Genomic DNA, 22,078 nt, shown 5'->3' with positions numbered 1-22,078 from the left:
GAACAGCAAATAACATTTTGCAACACAAAAAATATACATGCCAGGGGGTAATTATAAATAAAATACAAATATACAAAATGTACATATGTAATAATTAAATAAATGCATTATAGAGTTCACAATTTTTTAAAGTGGGTAGGCTTCCTTCATTAAAGAGTCTCTGATGCTGGTAATATACAAGCATATTTCAGTGATCAATAACTTAAAATTTGGTTGCTTATTAATAATTTAGACAGTAACGCCAAAAAGTACATTTTCCCACAACGATAAAAGAGGTTTTGAACACTGAAAATTGTTAATAATCTTTTGCACCTCTTCTTTTTGACTGAGTATGTACAATGCCAAAATAAGTGTAAAACCGTCTCCTCGTATTCATTACAAAAATACAATTTACATCAATTCCACTTTTAAATTTTTGTAAATAATATTTTGCTGGATAAAATCTGTGGAGAAGTTTATAGGATATTTCTTTAATTTTGTTTCTAACCTGATATTTCTGTGGTAACAGCCACACTTTTTTCAGCTTATCAAGTCACCCTTTAATAAAGACATCCAATAAAACTTTATAAGGAACAGTAGTGATTTATTTTTGGAAAAGAGTTGGAAAAGCTCTATTATTACTCTTGGTGTTTACTGTAAAACAAGTTTTGCCAACATAAGATTTAGTAAAATTAAAAGACGATGGTCTTGATTAATACCACTAAATAAAATATGGGTCTCTGAAGGAATTGAACCAATAATGAGAAAGGAATTCATTGTAAGAAAAGTATACCATCATTATTATAAAACTGACTAACCAAATTAATTTTGTTGTAAAAAAAATTTATGTGTATTAGTTGTCTATTATTACAATGTGGGGGGAAATTATGCTTATATGTTTATGACCTTGATAGGAGCACTTGTTTTTGGAAGGCAGATAACCTTACTGGAATTTTGTCTATATTATAATTTCACATCAAAGTAAAACTAAGACCACCAATATTTGATAAAACATAATGATCTCCGATTTGAAGTGCATACTGCACATGAGCGTACTCTGGCATATAACTTGAAACGTAGGACATTCATTCCGTCTAATTAATTTCACCCATAATTTCCTCTGTCCTTTGTCTTTTCGTGGAAATTGAGGTAAGGATGTCGTTTTTTTTTAAGCTGGAGCAGTCGGGAACGCTGCAATAACAGCGACGAGACGACTCTGCCATTCTATCATACTCCATTCCATCCGCGTACCACTAGTGGAGACCACAACTGCGTCAGTTTGAGAACCACTGCAGTAAAGATTTCTGAAATAGGCTTTGACAGCTTTCTCTTTAATGCATCTTATGTGCCCTTGAACTGGTGTTTTGTAAGATACAGCTTTGTGAATGTTTTATGTGTAACCTTATAGACTTGAATAGATTAATGTGTTTTTAATATTCGTAACGTTATTCTACTTACAGCAGCAATCACAGTCTTTTTGTTAGATCAATTCCATGATATCAGTTTGCCTAACCTAATAATTTAATCAGAAAAAGGCATAATTACATTATTTACTTAAGATATTCAAAATATTTGTTAAAACTAAACAGAATAACGTGTGAAGGCTTAAGTGATAAGAAATAAAATTAATTATCTTTAATTTCATCAGCCAATGCATAAAGTAACATATTCCTAAAGCGTATTTAATTGATATGTTGCTTTCAATAAGAGTTGATTATGAAATGTAAATCGCGGAAATTCTGCTATAGGTTATTCCAATCAATCTAAGTTAATGATTTTATTCCAAATAGAGCTACTCAAATCTGCTGAAATTGCATTCGTATAACAATATAAATTGCAGCAAAATAAAATATCGCTATGCCAGATTTTTCCAATATCGTGCAGCCCTAATTAAAATATATGTTGTAAATCTCAACTTAAAAATGAATGTAATCATAAAATATAAAACCAAAGCTATTTACCACTGCCAGGCCATTTAGTGATAATTAAGTTATCATCATGTCAATGGTTTGCAGTTCCTGTCCTTGTACCTCACTTTTCTTAGGACTCAAATTCTCAAAGGCAGTGAGTAATGGATGTTTAAAGTGGTAAAATTAACATAAAAAATTGAATCAGAGCACAATAAAATAATTATCATCATTAGTTAATGCAATAATAACAATAACTCGTCCAGCCAAATTTAAGTGTTTTATGAAAGCCATGAAAAGTATGAAAGTACATTATGGTGCTTAATGAGAGTGCACTTACTAATTGCACTCTAGCTGTACACAAAACACAAAATCAGACTTGTAGTAATGCTGTATGGCTATTTTATTTATAATACTGCTGCTGTTGAGCCATATCACACTCCTACTCGCGTAATATTCATCATTTAAGACAACAATGGCACACAAATACAGCCTTGCATTCAGCATCCTGGGACTTTGATCTAAAAATGTGTGATAAATGTCAGTAAACTCTATAAATGTGCAATATCGAATGGCGATGGTGTGTCAGATCTCCATTAAAGACACTCTGTTTCTGTTACACTGTAATTTGTACCCTAGCAGAATATGCCGTCTCCAGAGGAACATTTTCCTCATCGATTTCATTCAATACTTCTGGGGTTTTTATCAAAAGAAATATTACAGTACGTCCCCTGTTCAAGGTCACATTTCTCTGGGTTTTTTTGAGGAGGTCGATGAAGAAGCGGCCAAACAAGTCTATTTCATCCCTCATTCTAAAATACAATACTTGTATTTTTTTCTCTCGGTTAAATTTCCTTGCTGGTTCTTATTTGAAATCAGTCTCAGCAATTGTTCTCATAGATGATTTGACATTGTACAGATTTTAATTGAAATTCATATAGCTAAAAAAAAAGATTATAATATTATATATTATAGGGCTGGGCAATATTGCAAAAAAAATTATCATGATATCATATTTCATATCATTTGATATCAATAATTATTGAATATTTTTTAAGAATACATTTAGGAATATTTGGATTTATTTATTTTTTTACCACTTTATTTTAATTCACCAACATTTCTAAGGCGGATAGTTTTAATAGTCAAAAACAAACATGTTTAAACAAAATATCTCATAAACATAAGTGTTAAAGAGACTCTTAAGCTTGATTAAAATGCTACAAAGTGTGTGCAATGGTAAAGTGAACGATAAACAATCAAAGGTGTGAACACTTTAAGGTATGAATAATAATGATACAATAAACCTCAAACTCTGTCAACAAAAAATTATGATAACCAAATCTGAGCTTTGAAGTCAAAAAACTAACCATCATCATTAAAATAAATATTCAAACATAACACATTGTGACTATATTACCCCGAATGCTAAATAATCTTTCAGATCGGGTGCTAGTGGCTGGGATGCACAAGAAAAGAAACCAAAAAGCCACTCTGGCGAGACCCTTACATCCTTTTTTATTTACAATCTCCTAACTGCTGCTAAACAGCAGTCATTTTAGCATGTGCTGTTATTCTGACCTGAAGTTACTTGAAGTGTTTGATCGTGGATTCCTTGACCATTTACAATGGACTTTGCACTCGCGCTCCCCTGGCGTCTCTTGTAACTAACTTTTACAACCATTTTCTCAGACAAAAAAAAGTACAAATTATGGAAAGGCAAATGTACAAATCATTTCTGCAGCTACAATGCAAGTTTATGGAGAAAAGTAAAAAAGGCTGCAGTGTTTGGGTGCGCTGTGTGTCTCACTTTGTGTGGCTGGAAAATGCACGTTATTAAGTTAATAAACAGTCAGAAGTTATTCTTTTGTTCTTTTGTTTTAAGTGTTTTAAGGAAAAACTCTTAATTTTGACTTATTTCTTCTGCTAAGTTGAAAACCAAACAATATTTTTACTTGATCTAAGATTTTTTGGGATATTTAGAAATGAGACAAAGCAAAGTAAAAAAAACATTTTTCGCATTGTGATTATTCAATTTCTGTACCTGAATACTGATAGACTCCCCAGAAAACCATAAATTGTGTTATTCAAACTAACTTGTGAAACTGTATTTAAATCGCAATTATTATCGCATGAAAATAAAAGGCGCAAGACATTTAGGCGTGCAGTCGAATAAATTATGATAGCGATTTTTATGTGTTCACTAGAGAGAATAATATGATTAACTTTAGCTCCACAGCTAACTATCAAGCACCTGTAGAGCTAATGCAATCCAGTAAAATATATACAAATAAAATGGAGTGGGTGCTTTTTAAAATGAATGACCGTGAATGAATGAAAGTCAAACCAGTGAGCCGTCTGACAAAAAGTGCTTTTCAGAATCAAATCAGCAGGGTGCCCTTCTCGATCTTTCACTTACTACTGACTATGCTTACATGGACTCCTGTAATAGTTATTTGCCTTAATATGAATAAGACAATAATATTACGTGAAGTGCTTTTTGAATGTTGTGTCACCAGGCTATTCACGTCTGCAGAGTCTCATGTAATTTTGGATGTTTCATCCTCAATTTCTTGAATATAACTGCAGTTCTGCTGTTTAACTTTCACTCATGAACATTTCATTCATTTTGATGCAAATATGAAGAACAGGTGGAAGAGTGTTGTTTTATTGATACCGCACATCGAATGGAAAGAAAAAAAACTTCCGCATTTCGTGATGTGTGTGCGTGCGGTGCTTTATTGACAGCCGCGTGTGTGGATCTTGTCATGAAATGCGACGAAAAATCCTACATGACTGTAATAGTTTGATTGCTGTGTTTACTTCAATGATGCCACTAATATATGCATACTCCACGTCTTAATTCAATTTCTGTTTAGTTCAGTTATGACTTTAGTCGGATTAAGGTTATCAAAAATCGCTGTTTACATGGTCGACTCTAATCAGAGTATTGTCTTAATCGTATTAAAATCATATTAAAGTATTGTTGCCCATACTCAATGTTCTACTCAACTACACCGCAAGGCTCAGCTAACTTGGCTTGCGAAGCTGCATTTTCTTTATGTACGTACATCAAAAAAAATTATGCTATGGCTCATGCTTATTGACAGTGGAAGATGATTTACGGTTAGTCGTGTCAGGAATCCGACCACAGATTAGCATGTTGTCCTCACTGAAACAGGCTCAGCCATCACACTGAATCAGGTAATCTGTGTATTTATGTTTCAGTGAAATTAATTCAACGCACTTTAAACGCAGCAAGTAATGTGTGATTGATGTTTGCGCATGCATTATAATTTTGGCTTGAGAGAGGGGTGCCTGGAAGGGGCGCAAGTGAAATTGGACAAACTTGGGGGAGTGTGTGTCCTAAAAGTTTGAAACCCCTGCTTTAAAGTATATTATGATAGGCCTCTATCTCTCCTCTATATGTTTTCATTAGCACTGGCAGGAAGCTTGAATTAATGCTTTGATCTTCTGCTGAACTTCCTCTGATAACAATGCATGGTACATCAAGATCTTTTTTTCTTTCTTTTTTTCTGCTGATGACTGTCACAAGTGTTCGCAAGCGTATTTTTTAATATGCATGTTTTAGTCAATAACCAGTTAATGAGATATTTATTAAAATGTTTACAGTTGATCATTGCAATAAAACAAGGTGTCTAGAAGACTCTTTTAGCAGGGGTGTACAAATTTTACTTATGAAGGACGAAAAAACAAACTTGATTGAGGCTTGTGGGCTGAAGGTCAACATAGTTGCCTTGGCTAATTTCCTAATTTATTTAATAATGTTTAAAAATGACTAGAAAACCATGCTTTATATTAAATAATACAGTAATTGTTTATACATTTTATAATGAACTTATTACAGTAAAAACAAAACAATCTAATTGATTACAGAATTACACTAGTCTTTGCCTTTGCTCGCAGATGTCTTCTGGATTGTCCTCTGTTCATAGAGTGACAGTATTTACATTTTTTAAAATCTGATTCATTTGCAACATCTAATTGAAACATTTAATTTGAGTTCAGAAAAGACAAACAAAAAGCGCTCAGGGGTAACTCAAATATTTGATCGGTGCTCTTTGGGTGAGGGATTCATCAAAACATCAAAAGAAATTAGTCCAAGGCACTCGGAATATGTGGAAAATTTTAAAAGCCTTTATTCACATGGCTTAATCTTAAAAGAAACCTACGCGTTTCGGCAGCGGTCTGCCTTCATCAGGGTAAACAGTGATCAGGTGCGTTTAGAGTCTCTTTTGAGTACTAAGGTCACGTGACTCATTCAAACATCTCTACAATACTCAAATAATTTAACCGACATAGTCAACTATCATCATTAATTCAGCATAGATAGAGGGCGACTTTAAACCATGCACAGATATACAAAAAATACAAAAAATGCATAAACATGGCATGTACATACATACTTCCAAACTCATTTACATGTGCACATACACATATATACACACATATACGTATGCAAACATGTATACATAGAAAAATACAAACACATTCTACAATGTATGATGATAATCAGTGGATCATCTATGGATAAACTGTTTTACAAAAATGAAGAAAAGTCTAATTCAACATTTAGACCTGGGAATCTAGTTGCTTTTAACGTATAGATCTATACGTTAAAAGCAACTAGATTCCCAGGTCTAAATGGTGAATTAGACTTTTCTTCATTTTTGTAAAACAGTTTATCCATAGATGATCCACTGATTATCATCATACATTGTAGAATGTGTTTGTATTTTTCTATGTATACATGTTTGCGTGTGTATATATGTGTATGTGCACATGTAAATGAGTTTGGAAGTATGTATGTACATACATACTTCCAAACTCATTTACATGTGCACATACACATATATACACACATATACGTATGCAAACATGTATACATAGAAAAATACAAACACATTCTACAATGTATGATGATAATCAGTGGATCATCTATGGATAAACTGTTTTACAAAAATGAAGAAAAGTCTAATTCAACATTTAGACCTGGGAATCTAGTTGCTTTTAACGTATAGATCTATACGTTAAAAGCAACTAGATTCCCAGGTCTAAATGGTGAATTAGACTTTTCTTCATTTTTGTAAAACAGTTTATCCATAGATGATCCACTGATTATCATCATACATTGTAGAATGTGTTTGTATTTTTCTATGTATACATGTTTGCGTGTGTATATATGTGTATGTGCACATGTAAATGAGTTTGGAAGTATGTATGTACATACATACTTCCAAACTCATTTACATGTGCACATACACATATATACACACATATACGTATGCAAACATGTATACATAGAAAAATACAAACACATTCTACAATGTATGATGATAATCAGTGGATCATCTATGGATAAACTGTTTTACAAAAATGAAGAAAAGTCTAATTCAACATTTAGACCTGGGAATCTAGTTGCTTTTAACGTATAGATCTATACGTTAAAAGCAACTAGATTCCCAGGTCTAAATGGTGAATTAGACTTTTCTTCATTTTTGTAAAACAGTTTATCCATAGATGATCCACTGATTATCATCATACATTGTAGAATGTGTTTGTATTTTTCTATGTATACATGTTTGCGTGTGTATATATGTGTATGTGCACATGTAAATGAGTTTGGAAGTATGTATGTACATGCCATGTTTATGCATTTTTTGTATTTTTTGTATATCTGTGCATGGTTTAAAGTCGCCCTCTATCTATGCTGAATTAATGATGATAGTTGACTATGTCGGTTAAATTATTTGAGTATTGTAGAGATGTTTGAATGAGTCACGTGACCTTAGTACTCAAAAGAGACTCTAAACGCACCTGATCACTGTTTACCCTGATGAAGGCAGACCGCTGCCGAAACGCGTAGGTTTCTTTTAAGATTAAGCCATGTGAATAAAGGCTTTTAAAATTTTCCACATATTCCGAGTGCCTTGGACTAATTTAATTTGAGTTTTTTTTTTTTTTTTTTTTTTTTGTAGTTCAGCAATAAAATACACAGAAGGTTACATTCACACTCTCCTCTCAGATGGAATGGCAAGTCAAATCAAAGATTACAATAGCCCAACTTTGGCCTGCGGGCCCTACTTTGGGCATCTCTGCTTTAGAGACATAGTGAAGGTCAATACATTTTCCAATAGTGATAATTATTAGGTCAGTTAATTATATGATTCTATTTTTACACAATACTTACTCATGGACATTTACTTAAAGGAGAAGATTCCCCGAAATGTCATTATTGGATTAAATTAAAATTTTACACTAGTGCTGGGCAAAAATTAATCACGATTAATCGCATCCAAAATAAAAGTTTGTTTTGATGTTTTTTTAGTGTGTGTACTCACTGTGTATATTTATTATGTATATATAAATACACACAGGCATGCATATATTTGAGAAAAATATTTATTTATATTTAGATGTCAAATATATATGTATATTAGGGCTGCAGGGTATTGACATTGCAATATTTTGTTTTGCTGCAATATATATTATATATTGCGATTATGAATTTAATTTCACCTGTTGATTTCATCATCATCATTTTCATCCGCTTATCCGGGGCCGGGATGCGGGGGCAGCAGTCTTAGAAGAGAGCTCCAGACTTCCCTCTCCCCAGACACTTCTTCCAGCTCCTCCGGGGGATCCCGAGGTGTTCCAAGGCCAGCTAAGAGACGAAGTCCCTCCAGCGTGTCCTGGGTCTTCCCCGAGGCCTCCTACCGGTGGGACATGCCTGGAACACCTCTCTAGTTAGGCATCCTGGAGGCATCCGAAACAAATGCCCGAGCCACGTCAGCTGACTTCTCTTGATGTGGAGGAGCAATGGCTCCTCACCCTGTCTATAAGAGTGCCTCAGGAGACCTGCAAGTCAAACAAGCCCTCTAGGACTGTTTCTTTAGCTTGAAGGTATCGCTTACCTCCGGTGACCACCACCGGGTTTGTGGATTGCCGCCTCGAGAGGCACCACAGACCTTATGGCCACAGCTCCACATGGCCGTGTCAACAATGGAGTCGGAGAACATGGACCTCTCGGTCTCAATGTCTCCAACCTCCCTCAGGATCTGGTCAAAGCTTTTCGGGAGGTGAGAGTTGAAAATCCCTCTGACTTGAGGTTCAGCCAGATGTTCCCAGAGGACCCTCACAATATGTTTGGGCCTGCTAGGTATGTCCAGCTTTCCCCCCTGCCAGCGGATCCAACTCACCACCAGGTGATGATCAGTTGTAAGCTCTGCCCCTCTCTTTACCTGAGTGTCTAAGACATGCGGTCGGAGATCAGATGATACAACTACAAAGTCGATCATTGACCTCCGCCCTAGGGTGTCCTGGTGCCATGTGCACTGATGGACACCCTTATGCTTGAACATGCTGTTTGTTATGGACAAACTGTGGTTAGCACAGAAGTCCAATCACGGAACACCACTTGAATCAGATCAGGGAGGCCGTTCCTTCCAATCACCCCTCCCCAGGTATCACTGTCATTACCCACGTGGGCGTTGAAGTCCCCCAGTAGAACAATGGAGTCCTCAGTCTGAGCACCTTCCAGCACCCATCCCAAGGACTCCAAGAAGGCTGGGTACTCTGCACTGGTGTTTGGCCCGTAGGCACAAACCACAGTGAGAGACCTATCCCTGACCCTAAGGCGCAGGGAGGTGACCCTCTCGTTCACTGGGGAAAACTCCAACACATGGTGGCTAAGTTGGAGAGCTAGAAGCAAGCCCACACCAGCCCACCGCCTCACACCGTGGGCAACTCCAGAGTAGAAGAAAGTCCAGCCCTTCTCAAGAAATTGAGTTCCTGAGCCCCAGCTGTTCGTGGAGGTGAGCTCAACTATCTCTAGTTGGTACCGTTCCACCACCTGCACAAGCTCGGGCTGCTTCCCTCCCAGTGAGGTGACATTCCATGTCCCAAGTGCCAGTTTCTGTGGCTAACGATTGGGTTGTCTTGGTCCTAATCTTTGACCACCACCCACAATGCACCGGCCCCTTACGACTCCCCCTGTAGGTGGTGGGACCGCAGGAGGATGGTCCTTAGGGCTTAGCCCTAAGCCCGATGGAGCGACCTGTTGATTTGAATAGCTTTAGTTGGAAAGATTTAATTAATTTAGATTGACTGGGAAGTCTTTTTCTATGCAGTACGTCTGCATAAAATATAAATCAGCCATCATTAGCAGACGAAGATATGACTGAGGCCTCTCTTGTGCGATCTCGGCATCGTGCACACGTGCTCTCTCTGCTTTCCCTTGACTTTTGTCAGTGACGGTTATCAGTTTTCCACATTCGCCAAAAGTTAAGCCCCAAATTGACACAGGTAATAAAAAAATTCAACATCAGTCATGTACAAAATGTTCACTGTTGATTAAATTTACACTTTTTTGTTTACAATAGCAATTTAAAAACTTTTAAAATAGGACCACGAGGCGGAATCGAACCACTACACCACTGGCGCTGACATGCCTAGACTATTATTAATCAGAAATTGAGTGTAAACAGTTTTACGTCTTGAATTTACAATCAGTCGGCAAGGACCGGAGAACAGATGTAATGTATTGATAATTTTTAGTTTTCAGTCACACTCCTGTAAAAGTAATATTCAACTCGTTTAGTTTTGCCTTCATTCATTTTTGTTTTCAGTAGTGACATAAAGCACAAGTCTTCAAACACATGATTTTTTACAACACATTTTTAAACATGATAGTTTAATTTCTAATAACTGCTTTTTTGTCTTTTCCATGGTTAATATAATATAATATAATATAATATAATATAATATAATATAATATAATATAATATAATATAATAATTGACAAGTTATTTTGCAAGATAGTTGTATTCAGATTAAAGTGTAATTTGAAGACTTAATTAGGTTAACTAAAATAATTAGTCAAGTCATTGTATAACTGGTTTGTTGTGTACTGTTTGCTTTTATTTTATTATTCAAAACTGCAAAAAATAAATTATAACAAATAAGACTTATTATGACTCCAGAAGAAGTATTTTTGTTTTATTACTTAATCCAAGATGCGCCGAGCATGGCCGCCGTGTTGGAGCTCCCAGTAAACTTTGTTGTGTTTTGTGTGTTTTACTTACAGTTGTGTTATTTTTGTCGTTTTTCGTGCTGGATGTACACACTCTTATTGCCTCCGACCGACACACACTTCAGGAAATTGGCTCCCTCGTTGCACATTGAAGACCGGACTTCTTTAACGACGCTCTGTTTACAAACACAGGAACAGAGCCCTTTGCTGGGTCACACAACCGAAGCGACGATGGAAATGCTGACAGAAAAGAGGAAAGAGAGCTGGCGTCCTCGTCAGACTAAGGCGCCGTGGATTTCAACCTCCGCTCCCCACCATTCTGCTGGCTAACATTCAGTCACTGGACAATAAACTTTGCGAGCTACGGGCGCACATTTGCTTCCAACGGGAAACAAGAAACTGCTGCATTATCTGCCTTACAGAATCTTGGCTATCTGCGGAGGTACCAGACACAGCTGTTGAACTTTCGGGGTTATCTGTGCACCGCGCGGAGAGAACGAAAGAACTTTATTAACAACGAAAGAGTCTTTATTAACAACTTAACAAATTAACAGAGAAGCATACACCCAGTTAGATCATTTTGTTCTCCTGGTCTGGAATACCTTATGCTTTGGTGTCGACCATACTGGCTACCAAGGAAATACACAGTGGTTATCATTACGGCTGTTTACATCCCCCCTCAAGCCAACACGGAGCAGGCGCTCAAGGAACTGTATGGGAGCATAAGCGAGCAGGAAACCGCACACCTGGAGGCAGCATTTATTGTTATAGGGGACTTTAACAATGCCAATCTCAGGAAAATCGCTCCAAAATACTTTCAACATATCACCACAAACACGCGTGGTGATCGTATTTTGAACCAGTGCTACTCTCCGTTCCGGGATGCCTACAAATCCCTCCCCCGCCCACCGTTTGGCAAATCGGATCACTCATCTGTTCTGCTCTTGCCTGCTTACAGGCAGAAACTAAAATGGGAACCACCCACCCTCTGGACGTTTCAGAGCTGGTCGGACCAATCGAATTCCATACTTCAAGACTATTTTGATCACGTTGACTGGGAGATGTTCCGGGCAGCTTCTGATGACGACATTGAAGTGTACTCAGACACAGTTACGTGCTTCATCAGAAAATGTATAGAAGACGTGGTTCCAACAAAAACTTTCCGTATCCACCCCAACCAAAAACCATGGATCAATGGCGAAGTTCGAACAGCCTATAAATCCAGAAATGCTGAGGAACAAAAACAAGCAAACTGCAACCTCAGAAAAACCATCAAAGCAGCAAAACGTCAATACAAAGACAAGGTAGAGGGTCAATTTAACACCAATAACACAAGGAGCATGTGGCAGGGACTTAATTACATCACAGACTTTAAAAGTAACAAACCCGCCACTGTGAACATTGCTGCGTCTCTGTCCTGGATGAGCTCAACTCGTTCTACACCCGCTTTGAAGACCAGGACAGCGAGCACACACTGCGCGCTCCCGCGGCCGATACAGAAACCGCCAGCACACTCTCTGTTTCTGTAGCAGATGTAACAAGATCTTTCTGTCGCGTGAACATCCGAAAAGCTACGGGCCCAGATGGCATCTCTGGACAAGTACTTATGCGCACAACAGTTAGCGGGGTTTTCACAGACATTTTGATCTCTCTCTCTCTCTCTCTCTCTCTCTCTCTCTCTCTCTCTCTCTCTCTCTCTCTCTCTCTCTCTCTCTCTCTCTCTCTCTCTCTCTCTCTCTCTCTCTCTGTCTCTCTCTCTCTCTCTCTCTCTCTCTCTCTCTCTGTCTGTCTGTCTGTCTGTCTGTCTGTCTGTCTGTGATTCCCACATGCTTTAAGACAGCTACTCTTGTGCCTGTAACAAAATCAGCTTAAACCACTTGCTTGAATGACTGGCGTCCGATTGCACTGACACCCATCTTCTGCAGGTGCTTTGAGAAGCTGATTAAAACCACATCTGCTCGGTACTGCCTGCTCACACTGACCGTCTGCAATTTGCATACAGAATCAACCGCTCCACTGATGGTGCAATTGCTTTCACCTTGCACACTGCTCTGTCTCACCTGGAAAACAAAAACACATATGTGAGAATGCTGTTTGTGGACTACAGCTCAGCATTCAACACCATAGTGCCTGCCAAGCTGGTGGTGAAGCTCCAGGCTTTGGGCCTACACAGCTCTCTGTGCAACTGGATCCTGGACTTCCTGTCAAGCAGACGCCAAGTGATCAGAATGAACAAAATCACCTCATCCACACTGATCCTCAACACTGGTGCTCCACAGGGGTGTGTTCTCAACCCACTCTTGTACTCCCTGTACACACATAACTGTACATCCAAACACGACTCCAACGTCATCGTTAAATTTGCTGATGACACAATGGTGGTAGGCCTAATCACCAATAATGATGAGACGGCCTACAGAGAGGAGGTGCACATTCTGAGGCAGTGGTGTCAGGAAAACCACCTCTCACTCAACATCAGCAAAACCAAGGACCTGGTGATGGATTTCAGGAGAGAGAAGAGAGAACACACTACCATCACCATCAAAGGGACAGTGAAGAGAGTCAGCACTTTCAAGTTTCTTGGAGTCCACATCGCTAAGGATTTGACATGGACTGCTCACACAGACGCAGTGCTAAGGAAGGCACAACAATGCATCTTCCTCGGGCATTTTAGGAGGTTCGGAATGAGCTTCCACATCCTCCGCTCGTTCTACACCTGCACTGTGGAGAGCATCCTGACTGGCTGTATCACCACCTGGAATGGAAACAGCACCAGCAGCAATCGCAAAGGCCTGCATAGGATTGTGCGAACTGCTGGCCGCGTAGTAGGAGGTGAGCTTCCCTCCCTCCAGGACATCTACACCAGGCGGTGCATGAAGAAAGCCAAGAGAATGATCAATGACTCCAGCCACCCAAGCCATAGACTTTTCTCTTTGCTACCCTCAGGCAGACGGTTCTGCAGCATCCGGTCACGCACCAGCCGACTGAAGGAAAGTTTCTCCCCTCAGACTATTAGTCTGATGAACTCTTAACACACCCCACACAAACTCTTTCACACCCCTCACTGCACACCAATATGTAGCATGCACTGCACTTTAACCAATTCATACTTTAAACAATACTGCCTACAACTATGTGTACACCTATTCATTGTACATATCGCTGTCAACACTGCCAATTTTACGTTGTCCTGTTTTGAGTATGTTGTTGTATGTTGTAGTATTTTGGACTATCTGTATTTTGCACTGTCTGGAGCCAGCACCTAAGCTTTTCACTCATCATAGCACACGAGCTGCTGATGATGTGACAATAAAAGTGATTTGATTTGATTTGATACTGTGAAAATCTTTTTGGTTTCTTCAGGATCACTTTGGAAACATGATCTTATTTCTGAAGACTGCAGAGTGATGCATGTAAAAATTTACTTTGAATAATTGTTTACCTAGTTAGTGATGTATGTTAAAGTGTGACCCCTAAAAGTACAAGTGGTACCTGCCCGGCCCCCCAGTCACTCTTGTCTAGAACCGCCACTGCCAGCACTATTTTAAACACATCCTTTAGCATTTTTATTTCTGCATTTTTAAATCTATTAATTTTATTTTTTTTTTTTAATCTGGATAATTTTTAAAGCCATTACTTTTAAATGTGATCTGTTTAATTTTTGTTATTATTAATGTAAATCCTTAAATAAAAATAAAAATAGGTTTTTATCTTGTTTATGTATTATTTTTTGCAGTTGATGTTTTTTTATTGTTGTAAACATATGTATTATAAAAACTGTAATACTCTATATCAAATAAAATAATAATTACATCTCTGACATGACAATAAAATCTCTCTCTGATTATTTGGTCAATTTTACTTTCTTGGCTGGTTTATATAGTTATTTTGTGGATTAGTAAATGTGATGCTAAAACCACCGTAAGCTGATGACAAGTGCCTATTTTAATGTGTCAATAGATTAAATCAACATCTCAAATAATTCATTTAGTACAAATTATTCATTTTGAAACAAAGCAATAAAGCCACATATTCTGAAGTACATGTTCCACATGCTCTGGCTCTGTTTGGAATTATATTAATCGGCACACATATAATCATGGCACAAACATTCTATCATCTTAGATTTTCCAGAAATTCCATTTGAAACCTTAAATTGTATAGACGTTTTGCTTGTGCTCGATATGTTTTACATAACCTCATTTTGAAAATGAGATGTCTCCTCTTTGAGCCATATGCTGAACTATCAATTAAAGTTTATCGTCATTCTGCGGTCCTGGCTCAAATGATTTATGTAATTTGAAGGAAGATTCATAGGCAGTAATTTGCAATAATTGGATGTTTGTTAGTTTAAATGGCTCACCTTTTTCATTGCTACTTTGGCATAAAAATATAATTGGAATTCCTGAACGAAATATGAGTTTCAATAATGAATCCTACCTTTAGGGATCTATTAAAGTTGTAGAAACGATTTGCAGCATTTCATTATTATAACAGAGCCATTCTGATTTTACACTTGTAAGAAAAACTCAAGGGTTTGGTGTTTTGACTACCAGTTTAAGTGTTAAAAATAATTACACACCACTATTCAGTGATTATAGCAACTTTGCCCAGAATTTCCCAAGAGCATGTAATGATTGTCTAATGTGACCTTTTTTTTTTTTTTTTTTTTTTTTGCTCACTCTGGTGTAACCACTTTTGGCCCTTGATTTGAATTTGAAGTTTGAAAGCATGTACTGCCATTCATCTTTGCCTTCTTTTATAGCGTTTTCTTAACCTAATAATACATCTAATATGTTTATATCAAGCTGTCCTTTGGTAGCCCTGGATCACAAGACTCAAGAGCTTTCGTGCTTTACTTTCATCACATGATGTTCAGCCCATGTGAGTTGCCATGGCGATGCGCATAGGGGCCCAAACTCGCCCTCATAACTACCATTTTTATGGTTTGTCTACCCACAGCTTCCACGATCTGTTCAAAACATCAACACACTAGGTCTCTCAGAGATGCGCATACCTCTGCTTTTCAATTTTGTGCATATAAACTGTTCTGGAAAAATACAAATTCTTTATTAAGTATAGTTCCTCAAGGGTTATTACTCGGTTTCATAGTTTTGATTAAGCCTTTTTTCATCAAATCTATCACTTATGTATTCTGTTTTGACTGATTCTAACACCAGTGATTACATTTTCTAGTTTCTATTTAGTTTTACCTATACAGTTAAAGTCATAATTATAAGCCTTCCTGAATTATAACCCCCCCCCATGTTTATCCCCCCCCCCCAATTTCTGTTTAATAGAGAGATTTTTTTCAACACATTTCTAAACATAATAGTTTTAATAACTAGTTTCTAACTAATAATTATTATTTTATCTTTGCCGTGATGACAGTAAATTATATTTTACTAGATATTTTCAAGACACTATATTCAGGTTCAAGTGACATTTAAAGGCTTAACTAGGCAGGTTAAGGTAACTAGGCAAGTGATTGTATAACAATGGTTTGTTCTGTAGACTATTGAAAAAATATATATAGCTTAAAGGGGCAAATCATTTTTTTTATTTAAAAATTACAAACTACAAAAAAATTTATTCTAGCCGAAATAAAACAAATAAAACTTTCTTCAGAAGAAAAAATATTATCAGACATACTGTGGAAATTTCCTTGCTCCGTTAAACATAATTTGGGAAATATTTAAAAAAAGAAAGAAAAAATCAAAGGGGGGCTACTAATTCTGACATTAACTTTAATTTATGAAAATTTTAATATAAATAAATTTTTGCATATTTACTCTATCCTTAACTTTAACCATATTGTCTGTATTAAAATAAAACACTCATTTTATTAATGTAGACATTAATTTTGCTCAATTATTCTTCTAATACACTGAATAAAAAGTGTTGTCGTGTGACAATGCTGTTTAAAATGTAATTCAGTATTGACGTACTGTTTGTTGAACTATATCATGGTTCATAAATATACACAATTTTTTTTTCTTAATATTTTATAAATATTAACAAAACCCATGTATAAATAAAGTGCTCAGCATATATGAATACACCTCTCACAAATCTATCTTTTAAATTAATATTTTCTACATTCATTTATTCATTTTTATTTTTATTTTTTGGCTTTGTCCCTTTTTAATCAGGGGTTGCCACAGCAGAATGAACCGCCAACTTATCCAGCATTTATTTTTATGCAGTGGATGCCCTTCCAGCTGCAACCAATCCCTTTGAAACACCCATACACTCTTGCATTAGCACACATGCACTACGGCTAATTTAGCCTATTCAGTTTACCTATACCACATGTCTTTGGGCTGTGGGAGAAACTAGAGCACCTGGAGGAACATGCAAACTCCACACAGAAATGCCAACTGACCCAGCCGCAAGTACATAGTAGTTAGGGACACTTAATATAAAGTGGGACCCTTTTTTTAAATGTATGATCTTTCTATATCTAAAGTTGTTTGGTGAGTAAATTATTAATTTAATAAATATAAATTTGTAAATCTGTTTTATTTAAATGCACCAAAATATAGTGTCTATATTCACAGAGAAGTGGACAAAAGTACTAATTTAGGCTGAACACTGTATGTGTGAGCATTGCGATATAGCTGTATATCGTCACTACTGGGAGGCATGCTTTGGCTTGGGGCCATAGACTGAGTGCCCTAGTATGCCAGCAGTGACGATATACAGCCATATCGCACTGCTACTAGTGTGATATTGCATTTATACAACAGTTCGATGGCATAATCGTGTATATAAAAAAGTCAATCAAACACAGAGAGTGTCAAAAATCCTGTACAAAAAACTGGTTTCCTCCGCCATTTGTTCACATCTGCAGAAAACTTTGCTATAATTCAATGTCACTTTAAAGCTAGTATTTTAATGACTCTCTAGTATAATATCTAAAGTCATGACAAAACAGCATATTTTGCTCACAATTTAAGGTAATAAGGCTGAACAGCATGAAAAGCCATCATTTAGGGATACAGAGATTTCCCTGTATTTCTCTGTTGCAATCGGGAGATCACTATATTTAACCCCGATAAAGCCTAAGCAAAGCAAACACTAGCAGATTACTAAATACAGCATGACAACATACAAAAGAGAGAACTCGACTTAGAATGCCACTTACCTGATTTATAATGATTTGATCAGCTGTTTTGTTCCCTAAGGACTTACTATGAGGCCTTTGTCACCGTCTTGTGGCGGAACGTCAACCGCCTTTGTTCTGCTCAAAGACAGGCTGATGTCTGTTGATGCTCGGAATCTCCAAAATTATAATTATTTTAAAAAGGCACTATCCTTATAAATAAACGGCAAAGTTGCAATCTAAACAACTACAGCCTAAAAAGTACATTATGTTGTCCAATAGCTGCAATATTGAAGTAAGTTTATAGATCTGCTGTCACTTTATGTAGGCGGAGTAACACACAAGGGTAAGAAGGCTGTACAAGTGCTGTTATTGCAGAATAACACACGGCTATCAGCCAATCAGATTTGAGAGCCAGATAGATAGATAGATAAATAGATAGATAGTATGTATATATATATATATATATATATATGTATATATATATATATATATATATATATATATATATATATATATATATATATATATATATATATATATATATATATATATATATATATATATATATATAAATGCCAACTGAGTGTGCATTTCTTTCTCGTAATTCAATGGATCATTGAATGAACCATTGAGTCAAATACTCTACTTACTATGGTTATCGAACCATGAGCAATCTGTATTGTTACATCTCTAGTTACCAAAACATTGTTCCAATGTTGTGTTTCAGACATATGTCAGAGTTTTTTTTGTCCTCAAACAGTTCCTTTGTTTAAAACTTATGTTTAGTTTCTTCAATATCCTGTTTTTTTATCTATCCAGTTTTATTTTAGATGTTTTTAACTGCTTTGGAATAACTGAAAAGATTGAACGTAGTGTTATGGAACTGTAGCCATACGCACACCCACTAGTGTTACACAGATATGCAAATGACTAAAAATGCTGTATTATTCATACCACAGAAGTGTTTGATGTCACTTTGTAAAGAAACACTACACACTTTTGAAATAATGCAAGTTTCTTGAACTGGAAAATATAAAAGTAACTTGATTAAAGGGTGTGTTCACCCAGAATGAAAATTATATGATTAATTACTCACCCTCATGTAGTCCCAATCCCCTGAGACTTTTTTCATGTCCAGAACAAAATTTTTTATATTTTATATGAAATCTGAGATCTCATCCTCCAGAGAGAACAAGGTAATCAACTCATTCAAAGTCCAGAAAAAAAAAAAAATTATCTCAAACATAGAAGGTCACACGCTGGGTTCTGGTATATACATCAGTTAGGCTTACTGTATTACTGTATAATATTTTCTTGTTGCAATTAATTGCTAAAGCTTTTATCACAGTATAAGGTATTATCACAATATTGACCTAAACTGCACAAAATGGTTACTTTAACAGATATAATAACTAAAAATGCATTGTGTAATATTTTAGTGTAGATAAATAGACAAAAAAGAAGTACAATAGGTAACACTATATACTTTAATAAGGTCTTATTATTAGTAAATGTTATATTTAGTGATGAACAATATTTCAGTGGCCATGTTAATGTCAGCTGCGTAATGCTATTTTTAATTTTATGGTTATCGGTTCGATAACAAAATTAGGCCAATATCTTTAAATTATGTAAAATATATCTATAAATTATAAAATATAAAATATCTATAAATTATGTATTTTTTCCACTGGTTGAACTACTTCATATGGCTTGCTACCTGACACTTTTTTTAATGATTTTACTAGTATTTTGATTTTGGTTATTTTTTCAGTCAGGCAGTAGATTTTTTTTTATATAAAAGTAAGTTGGCCATAGAAAAAATAGTAGATTAAAGTTTAGAGATCAGTTTTATTTATTTATTTTTAAAGTAAAATTAGTTCACTTTGTGTTCAGGTTTTACTTTTGTTTGTTTATGCAATCATGCAGATTGATGTGAAAAAAAAATACATATTTATCAGCTAATATATCGCCCTCCAAATCTAAATAGATATTGGTTATTGGTATTGATCAAAAATTCAATATCAGTGCATCCCTAGTTGTATTAAATTCAACAGTGAGAAAAAGACAGATTAATTACAGCTAATTTGTTAATATTAAATAAAAAATACAATTGAATCACGTTAGTTATCCACTGCCTTTAATAAAACAATTAAGATTGTTATCAGATTACAACTACAATATTTTATTTTACAGCATTAGACATTAACTAATCAATTATCACATCATTTTCAGTGAGTATTTCAGCATGTAGTAGGCCACATTAACCTGTGAAAATGTTCATGTTTTAACAATTAAGCTAAACTTTAGCATAAAAATTAAATAAATAAAAACAACATTAATTCTCCAAGAATTTGCCGCTCTTATGAACACCATTGCAAATGCAATTTGAAGAGTCTTGAAACCATTATAAAAGATTATATAACAAATAATTATTCACAATATTTTGTAGAGCCCATGGCACAGTGGTTGTGAACATGTGCAATATACTGACACTGAGGGGAAAAAAAAATGTTTTGGACAAACGGACTGTTTTTAGGTATTTTTATGGATTTTGAATGGGCCGGGAACCTTGTTGTCAATGAAGAAAGATGAAATTCTCACACTTCACCAAAACAAAATTGTAATTTGTATTCTTTAGATGAGCAGAGGTCTCAGGGATGAATTAAAAAGTAATTAATAACCTAATATTTTTTTTTGGGTGAAGTAATCCTACTTAAAATGCTATTTCGAGTCTGTTCCTTGCACTGCATCTTGACTGGAGATGGCGAATGAGTCAGTAATTGTATCTATTTATTTATTTATTTTTGCTGATCTGCAGTCTCTGGTCTTCCTGGCCTGTGTTTCTGCGGTGGCTCTGGGTTTGTGTCTCCTGCTTCTGTCTGTTTATCTGACCTGCCTGTGCTGCTGTCGAAGGGAAGAGGATGAGGAAGTCAAGAGACCTGACACCTGCTGCGTCACATGGGCAGCTGTGATCACTGGTCTGGTCATATGGTAAGCACTTTTTGCTTTGTTTTACACCTAACAGGATGTTTGTTCACACTTTACAGAGGGGATGGTTTTATTTATAGGTCAGGGCTATGTTTAGTGTAACACTGTGTCCTAACAAGATGCTAGAAGCTGTTTTAAACATTTTGAATGTAGCTGCTGTTTTTTCATACAAAAACTCATTTTAATATGAAACAAACACCTTTTATTGCTTGCCGCGGTGCCACGTTGCGCGTTATTAGGACATGCAACATTAGGTGTAATGCTCATTTATTTAAAAAATGTTTTATCATCGAGTTGTTTTTATTTAAAAATGCTACGTCCCAATTCACCAACTTGTATGATGTTCTAAAACTATGCACTATGCTTTTTGTGAAGAAAAATTACATACTTTTAAGTGTCTAACAGAACGCCAGCCTTTTGGACATACATTCCCTTTATCTCTTTATCTTAGCCTCAGCATACGATATTACCACAATATTGACCTAAACTACAAAAAGGGTTACTTTAACTTTAGGTATAATAACTATAAATATTTTGTGCATTACGTTATTTTAGATAAATATTCAGAGTAAACAAATGCTTCAACCAAATTGAATGGCAAAAAATAATAAATGAAATAAAGTACAATAGGTAAAACTTTACACTTTAATAATGTCTCATCATTAGTAAGTATTATATTTAGGGATGAACAATATCTTCAGAGTGGATGGCACCATCAACAGCCTGATTTATCATGACTTTATTAATAAGTTATTTGAGTCATTGCAGACATGTATGAATGCAGTTGTCTAAGCTCATGAAAATCATACACAATGTTAATTCTTTTACCACTGCACCATGATTTTATATTCTATACTGTACATTATTTCTGTTAAGTGACATGACTTTTGTATAAGCAAAGTCAGACCTTACTGTCCTAATTATATAATTAAAAATCAAGGCATGATCAAATTTTATTTGGGTAAAATAAGCGTAATCTAGAGGTCTTTGCCTTTTATATAAGCCACTCCTGATGCCAAATGATCAACTAGAAGTCAATTA

The 22,078-nt window shown here is 35.8% G+C and overlaps 1 protein-coding gene across 1 annotated transcript in view; it reads left to right on the top strand.

Moving 5' to 3' along the window:
- The window catches only part of LOC130220578 (protein tweety homolog 2-like), a 56,567-nt gene that overhangs the window by 3,828 nt on the left and 30,661 nt on the right, over positions 1 to 22,078 (top strand). The window contains exon 2 of the mRNA XM_056452810.1: positions 20,868 to 21,040. Within this exon, the coding sequence (XP_056308785.1) occupies positions 20,868 to 21,040 (173 nt within the window). The remainder of the gene's footprint in view (positions 1 to 20,867; positions 21,041 to 22,078) is intronic.

Source organism: Danio aesculapii, chromosome 3, assembly GCF_903798145.1.
Source record: "Danio aesculapii chromosome 3, fDanAes4.1, whole genome shotgun sequence".
Taxonomy (NCBI): Eukaryota; Metazoa; Chordata; class Actinopteri; order Cypriniformes; family Danionidae; genus Danio; species Danio aesculapii.
Note: the sequence above shows the minus strand (reverse complement) of the source record. Positions and strands in the feature narration are given on the sequence as shown.